Genomic DNA, 8,781 nt, shown 5'->3' with positions numbered 1-8,781 from the left:
TAATTTCAAAATATCAGAACGTGAAACATATGGTTAAAAAACATTTTGTGTTGTTCTTCTTAGTCATGATCAATTTTAACATATTGGTGTTACTCATAACCAAAAAATATTTTTACAAGTGAGAAATACTTAACTTCATTTATTTGGAATCAGCAGAAATAGAATTATTAAAAGAGCTCTTAGATGAATAAAGTAGAATCAAAATAATTAAAATTGTAGGTATCACAGCTAGCAATAGATTACACATAAAGGTTGGTCATAGAAATATTGGCACTTAATAGAACGTGAACACATTAGCAGCATGTAATATTGTTGCCCTATGCTGTCTAGAACAGTGCTCTGATCATATCTGATCTTTTTTCACTGGCGTTTAGCTTTAATTAATATATCCACATCAGCTTTGTCTGCTTCTCCAAGACTTTTTTGGTGGCTCTCAACCAGGACATTGTCTTCCTTTTTTCGAGGTCTCTGGGAACTACCATCTTTGTAAGCTATAGAAGCTCCATGGGCAACAAAGTTGTGCACATCCTGTAGCTTTTTCCGTAGCCATTCCACTCTTTCCATGGAGCTCAGATGTTTGCCCAGGTTATGCATAAACTGTATTTCACTCACAGCTCTCTTCCTGGAGGGAACAGAATCAGAGAGGATCACTCCATTAATTCCCCTCTTCCAAATCATAAAGCCAACCTTAAAAATCCAATTCCCCTGGCCTCACCATGCAGAATAGGCTATAGTACTTACTTAACAGACTTCCCATCTGATCTTGCAAGAAAACAGATGGCAAACATGACAATCATTACCTTAACCATGTCTTTTGCAGACATCATATTAACTAAAAAAGAAAAAGCAAAATGGAGGTATTTAAAAATACTTTTAACATTCCAAGCTGTACAATTAAATTTATAGTAGTTTATATTTATAACCATACAAGTTTGCACAGAGTGTGACAGTGACTAATTGGATTTTTCTTTCTGAGAGACTTTTGGAATCAGTCTCTTTATTTTATAGTTTACATATATGACATATACACATAATTAGTATATATTATATATATACAATAATTAGTATATAGTAAGTATAACCCAATTGGCTTAGAAATGAGACAGATTAGTTTTACTTTCTTAGATATCTTTTTGAGAGTTCTTGTGCAAGTTATATGAATTTTAAGCTACGTGAAGAATCAGAAAGTTCACTGTTTAGAATTTCCTCCCACATTTCGTGTTAATTATGACTAAATGCTTCTAGTTTGCTTGAAAATGGCTACTTCTCTTAATTAGGTAAATTGTCAACAGTGTCTGTTTACTTAGCAAATTTCTTTTTCATAAGTAAACTTCCTTTTAATGTCATGATAACTATAAATGGCAAATTAATAGGTTCTGATTTAGAGATTTTTACTAACTTAACACCGAGTTCTCCTAGCATTAAAAAGAATGTGTCAAAGCATTTAAGCATCATCTAATTAATTACTTGTTATACAAATTTAGAGCTTTGATTCCATGTAAAATGCTTGTCTGTATCTTATCTTTTCAGTTCATTTTATTAACAATTTTGTTTGAGTGTAATGTTTAGAATTTTGCTGTTTTGCTTTTAAGCTTTTTATCTCAAAATAGAAAAGTCTTACCTTAGTCTGCATTTCAACAGTTGCAAAAGCCTTCATGATAGAAGTGCCTTTTCTTAATACTTAATTTTCTCCATTTTAACATACACATAGGGTGGCTGTGGGAAACTGCATCATTTAGAAGTAGCATAAGGGACATTATAACGTACTATATTTGTTTTCACTGTGCAATATAAGCTATTGGAGGAGCACCAAATGGATATTCTTCATTTTTGGTTTATGTGAGAAACAATCACTGTAGCCAGAGGACAGGAGTTTGTCCCAGCTCTGTCACATGCACCTAGTGAGAACCTCTGCCTTTCTTCCCTGTTCTTAATAGAGAGGTGAGATTCTTACAAGAAGGTCATTAGAAAGGTGTAAAACATCCTTAAAATTCATGTACAGTTTTCAGATAGAAAACTAGAAAAGGTTTTATGTAAAGGAACCAAATATTCAGCAGTAAAACAGTTTCTCCAACTATAATACACAGATTGAGCTCTCTGTGAGGATATTATGTGGGAAAAAAATGAAATTTTAACTCAGAGACATAAATTTACATTGATTATTTAAATCAGAATTATTCATTTCTCACTAGGCTGCTTTATTTCAAAATTTTAACAAGATATCATTAAAGCACATCATGCCAAATTTTAATTATTTCCATGTAATTGCAGATGAGTTTAAAAAAAGCAAGGCCTCTCAAAATACTTTAATCACAAAAATAAGTGTTCCAACAATATTTTAGTAGCATAAATTTATTTTTTATCATGGCATTTTAATATTAAATATAATTCAAACCCTCCCTTAACATTTTACCTTGAACAAACAGCATGACATTAGTAGGAAATGGTACACATTAAATGACTACTTGATTGTAAGAAAAGAACTCATGGAAACTTAAAAGAGAAAATAAAGTTTACTCACCACACGTCTTAGGACACGATCTTCTTTCAGACGTATTAGCAGCTGATGCTTTCTCAAAGTTGAGTAAACCTGAGACCGCTGATGAATTGAGCTGTATGTAGACCCTTCAATGTGACTTTTATATATATAAGTCTTCCACACACTGTGAAGCTTTTTTATTGTTACAGATGACGTCACTCCCAACTCTCTGAATTTTAACTGTAGGATCAGAGAGCAGCACACACACTCCCATGGGGCGGTGCTCATTCTTCTTAAATTTTAGATAATTGGATATTAAAAGGAAAACAGTGTGGGCTGGGAAAAGTGTTTATGCAAAGGTTTCTAACAAATAGTGAATTGTAATTCTGATTGGATTAATGAATCTATATTCCAAAAAGGAATATATGTTTATAAATATTATATATATACACACATATTCCTTTAGGAATTCTAAAAGAACTCAACCTTGAATATTCATTGGAAGGACTGATGCTGATGCTGAATCTCCAATACTTTTGCCACCTGATTCAAAGAGCCAACTCATTGGAAAGGACCCTGATGCTGGGAAAGATAGAGAGCAAAAGGTGAAGTGAAGGAAGTGGCAGAGAATAAGATGGTTAGATAGCATCACAGACTCAATGGACATGAATCTGAGGAAACTCTGGGAGACAGTGAAAGACAGAGGAGCCTGGTGTGCTGCAGTCCATGGGGTTGTAAAGAGTTAGACATGAATTAGCAACAAAATTTAAAGTCCAATTTCAAAAAGTTATGGTTAAGTCATCAGCTTATTGCAGGCTTCCCTCATAGCTCAGTCAGTAAAGAATCTGCCTGCAATGCAGGAGATCTGGGTTTGATTCCTGGGTCAGGAACATCCCCTGGAAGAAGGAAATGGCAACTCACTCCAGTATTCTTGCCTAGAGAATCCCATGAACAGAGGAGCCTGGCAAGTTACAGTCCATGGGGTCACAAGAGTCAGACACAACTTAGCAACTAAACCACCACCACACCATCTTATTGTATTTGAAAGTGAAATTGAAAATAAATATATTTCTTACAGCCATAACATTGGCACAATTGTTATGAGGATTATAATGAATCATGTTACATTATGCTTACTTTACAAGCCATATTGGACCAATCTATATCATTCCTGATCTTGTTTCAAAAAAAAATATGTATAGTGCTTTTCTTTTTTTTTCCTTTTCTTAAAGGAAGTGTTAAAAATATTTTGAGAATATGCTCTCAGTACATAATTTTAAAGGCTTCAAAAGTAAAACTATTTTAAAATTCATTTACCTTATATTTTTATCCCTTTTAATTTTAGTTTTCAATAAAAAAAAAAAAACACTTGAAAAGCAGTAACTGTATGCCAGACCCACTGCAGTATTCTTGCTTGGGAAATCCAATGGACAGAGGAGTCTGGAAGGATACAGTCCATGGATTGGCAAGCAATCAGACATGACTGTGCAACTAAGCAACAATAATCGTATGCCAGACCTTCCGTATATTATCCAGCTAAGTCTTCATACCAATCCTTTAAAGTAAATACTATGATTAGCTCCATTTTCACTTGAGGAAGCTACTGAGGTTGGAGAGTGGAGAAGATGGAATTCAACCAAGTCTTTATGACTCCAGAGTTATTTTGATTCTTACTACCTCAGTTTCCCCTTAGAAATGTAACCCAAATTGAGAGAGTAGCACTGACATATATACACTGCCATGTGTAGAATAGCTAGCTAGTGGGAAGCGGCTATGTGGCACGGGGAGTTCAGCTCAGGTCTGGGATAACCTAGAGGGGTGGGATGGAGCGGATGGTTCAAGAGGGAGGAGATATATGTGAACTTATAGCTGATTATTGTTGTACAGCAGAAACTAACACAACAGTGTAAAGCAATTACCTTCCAATTAAAAATAAAATATTAAGAAATTATATATACCTTCTTTGAACCCCAGTCTTCTTCACTCTAATTTGCCCAGCCCTTTGCAGCCTCTTTGCACAGGAACTGGGTCTTATTTCTCATGTTCCCCACCTGGTGATGGAGGACCTGCTCTAAAACCTATGGAAGCAAGATGCTGCCACCTGTCTAATTTCAAATACTGCTACAGCCTGGTCCCCATCTATTGGCCAAAAACCCTTTGAGTCCCCTTTGTATGTCTAAGGTTCATTAGGCAGCTTGCCTCCCAAAAAAAAGCCCCAGAATTGGATCAGTTCTCTCAGCTCTGCGCCTACTCAGGCTTCATGTTATCTTCTTTGCTGCTGACTCTTGCCAAGGTTTGACTCTACATCAAGTAAGAGCCAATCCAAACTTAAAATACCTGTACAAAGTCTATGATGAAAGGTACGTGTTAGTGCTGCTCTGAGAAATCCTCTACACCGGGCACATCTCACTTGAGTTGCTCCAGGCTTCATTTCAGAAGTGTTAGAGACTGACTGTGACATGGCTGGAGAATATGAACCAGCTTGGTGAAAACATCGACAAACGTGACATCTCAGAAGGAATTGAATAAAACTGGGAAAGGCTTGGAAAGATGATATAGCTGTTTTTAATTCTTTATAGGGTTTCCATAAGGAAGAAGGAATATTTTCTGTGGTTTAAGAAGGAAGGACTGAGTCCAACGGCTAAAGGCTACAGGAAGGCAAATTTGAGCTCAACGTGGATATTATAATTGTTAAAATAAAGAATCAATACCTTCCTAATAGTGAGTTCCCAGTCACTGGAAGTATTCAAATAAAAGCTCAATAAGCATTTATCAGAGATACCATAGAGATTCATACAGAGCAGAAAGTTGAACTAGATAGCCAAGAGGTCCTTTTTGACTGAAAAGAAAAAAAGCTATTGTTTTGATCCTCTAAAAGTCTTCTGATGTAAAGTTTAAACCTGACGTTTGTGTATCATTTTTTATTATACTCTTGCTAAGAAGGAGAATTGGGAAAACATGATTTCATAAGCACGTTTTTCCATTATTATTATAAAGCCATGTTTAACATTGTAATTTGGAGATTTTTTTCTGCTTCTTTGGGTGAGATTGATATAATTGACAACCTTCGGGAATATTGAAAACAGTGCTTTCACTATCTTCCTCTTATAACAATTATTTAAGAATAGATTGCTATATTCAAGACAATCACATTATTAAACTAGTTTTACAGGAAAATAAAGAAAACAGACAAGGTTTATTCATTCAAAAAATGCATTGAGTATCTGCTAGATATCTGCCACAGACTGTGTTAGTCATTACATGATTGAGACACGATCCCTGCCCTGAAATTTGACACATAAATTAGAATATAATATAATAGTCATTGTAGTAGTGATATTAACAGAGGCTTTTAAAAAGCACAGAGGAAGAAGTGACTAATTTCCTGGAGTTGTTCGCAGCTGTTTTACTGAAAAGCTAAAGTATTCTCAAGGAGGAACATGAATTTTCCATCACAGAAGATGAGAAAAGAAAAAAGGAATAGCATGTGCAAAGACATGGAAGCCATGAAGACTGAATATGTGCAAATGGGAGAAGAGAGGACACAGCAATGACCCTTTAAAAAAGTGAGTATGGTACAAATTGTGGAAGGCTTCTGTGTGATGTGCCTAGGGGTTTATTTTGTATTCCTTTCTAAACTCATGTGTCCAGCTGTTTGCCACCCAAGGACTGTAACCCTCCAGGCTCCTCTGTCCACGGGATTTCCCAAGCAAGAATACTGGAGTGGGTCTGGCGTACAGTTACTACCTGTAAAGTACAACTTTGACCTTCCCACAAAGAAGAAATATAACTGCCAAGATTTGGCTCATAGTTTATCTGAACCATCAACCTTTGGGACTGCAGACATTAGATAGAAGGAAACCATTTAGGAATAAGAGGGCTGAGGGCTATGAGGGCACAAGAAGCTGATGTCACAGTGACAGGGAAAAGCTGAGCACAGCTTTTTCCTTTGAAAAGCTCAGCCTTTCTTAGTGCTCTCAAATTCTCTGAGGCCAGGGTCAGACAACCTACTGTATTCCTCATATTTGGGAAGGATAAAGGGCCATGTGTTGTTTCCTCTTGCACTGTGAGAGGTTTAATCTGAGACTGATACATTTTCCTTCTGTTTGTTCAGTAGGAATTACTATGGTTTGGGGACTTAGCATCAAGAAGAAATTTCCAGGCCTAGAAAATACAGCTATAGTTCTCCTAATTTTGTGTTTTTTTGACAGATTGGATGATGACTATCTTAACAGTCTACTCTTTTGCTTTAAGCTCTCCTGTGGGATATTGAGCTACTGAGCTCTTGATCTTTCAGAAACAACTTTCCTCCCTCTTACTCACCAGCCCCCAGACTTTTCTGCTGTTAGAGATGAGTAAAAATGTTTTAAAGGACAGCATATAACAACTGTTGAATTTTTCATGTGTTTTTTTGTAATAGTTTTTTATTTTTCTTTTTCCATAGGCTTGTATTGATGGATATTGTGAGTGTGGTTCTCTGATAGGCAGCATTTAATAAGCCATTGATCCCTTTATATGTATGAGCTGTTATAAACCCTGGGATCCATTATACCTGAGTAGCCATTCAAAGATGAAATGTAGAGCTACCTTCACAAATGTTATAAAATACTGCTGCTGCTTTTTGTCCATTCTATTAGTGAGTGTGCATCCCTGCATGTGTTTATGACCTTCGCCATGCTTATGTGAAATGGAAGAGTGTTAAGATGATATGCACTGCTTTCATAGTCAGAAAGAGGCATCTCTATAGGTGGGGGCTGAGGGTAAACAAATACTAAGATTCTGGATGCCAGGGATGAGACAGTCTTTCTAAATACAGAGAGGAATGTTTCTGTCTTATCACAGTGTAAACCAGGGTGTCACTTGGGAAAGTCTTTGGATCTTTATTGATTGAAAAGATTTCTAGTTGTGCAGATACCTCTGTAATGTTTTTGTGACATAGAGAAAGATTGGAACAAAGTCCATGAGTGTTCTTCATTCAAAAGCCCCCTGAGATTTAATTTTTTTCTAATCTCTGTTTCTTAAAGAAATGGAGGTGGGGGGAATGTAGGCTCAATTGAGAGTTTTTATTTTGGAACCATAAGGAAGTTGGATAACCATAGCAATTTAATGGAGAAGTAAAGTCTCACATTTTTAATGACTCTGTTCAGTGAGCTGACAAGACCACTTATGTCACTGCTAATTCTAAATATTCTTTTTGTATTATCTCATAAATTTACTCATACTTTTCAGATCAAGGGTTCTTATTTGGAGTATAAACAATATGTTTTCCTCAGTAAATGTAAATTTTCCCTTGGAATAGATTCTTAGTTTCACACCATTTCCCCTTTACCCTTGGTAGAATACCATATACAATTTATGATATCAGGGGGAAAAAAATACAGCGTCTTTCACGTCCCTTCCCAATAGTCAACTGGAGCCAATAGGCTGTCTACCTTGATTCCTTCTTTATGTTTTATGATAGTGTGGGGAAAATACAACAGGACAGTGGGTATTGATATCCCACTAGGGAAGCTTTAAGTCGAAGGATCTGGGTGCTCAGAATCTGAGTTAGGAATGCCAACATGTCAATCTAAATTACCATTTCAATCCAACACAGTAAATATTTGTTGAGCACTTAAAATCAACTAGTTAAGAAACAGTAGCAATTTCCCTGCTCACAATCTTCTCCCTGAACTTTGTTTTCTCATCATCTTTTAAAGTTGGAGCATCTTAACTTTCTCAGATCTCAGATTCAACAACATGTCAAAGTAGAATACTGCCTTCCCTTTCAGAGATGAGCTATCTTATATGAAAGTATTTTGTATGTAACTGGCATTCAAAAAATGCATATTGAATCTAAATCAGAAAGGAAAGTGTCCCTTGCCCATTCTCTCACACAGATCCAGCCTCATTTTGAGAGTCCCCACGAGTAAACATGGAGAGTGTTGAGTTCCTGAAGTCAATCTGCTCTGTTCGACCAAGACCCACTAGCTCAGCCCCCCTGAAGTGCAGAGAATTCTGAGGCAGTAGATAGTTGTGGTGTTCATAAATTCCATTTTGAATTTGCTAATTGCACAAGGAATTGTAAAATTTAAACTAAAAATTAAGCATATCTTCATATTGTTAGTAACAAAATGTACAACAAAATGTTGAAGAGTGGATTCCAACACAAGTTAAACTGACAGGCAGCCCTAGAAGCTATGACCTTCTCATATACATCCATCTAGCAGCACTATGCAGTGAAAATGCTTAAGACTTGAAGATGGAAGATGAGGGCAAAGGTCTGGCACTTATTAGTTGTACAACCCAGAATAAGTCATGTT

The 8,781-nt window shown here is 36.1% G+C and overlaps 1 protein-coding gene across 1 annotated transcript; it reads right to left on the bottom strand.

Moving 5' to 3' along the window:
• Window positions 1-360: 360 nt before the first annotated feature.
• Window positions 361-2,753, bottom strand: PTH (parathyroid hormone). The gene is made up of 3 exons (XM_061131708.1): window positions 2,663-2,753; window positions 742-832; window positions 361-622 (listed from the first exon to the last, which is right to left on the bottom strand). Exons 1-3 carry the CDS (start codon window positions 2,751-2,753, stop codon window positions 361-363), a joined length of 444 nt encoding a protein of 147 aa, XP_060987691.1.
• Between the last annotated feature and the right edge of the window lie 6,028 nt (window positions 2,754-8,781).

The sequence above is a fragment of the Dama dama genome, chromosome 1 (genome assembly GCF_033118175.1).
Source record: "Dama dama isolate Ldn47 chromosome 1, ASM3311817v1, whole genome shotgun sequence".
NCBI lineage: Eukaryota > Metazoa > Chordata > Mammalia > Artiodactyla > Cervidae > Dama > Dama dama.
This window is presented reverse-complemented; position numbering and strand designations above follow the sequence as displayed.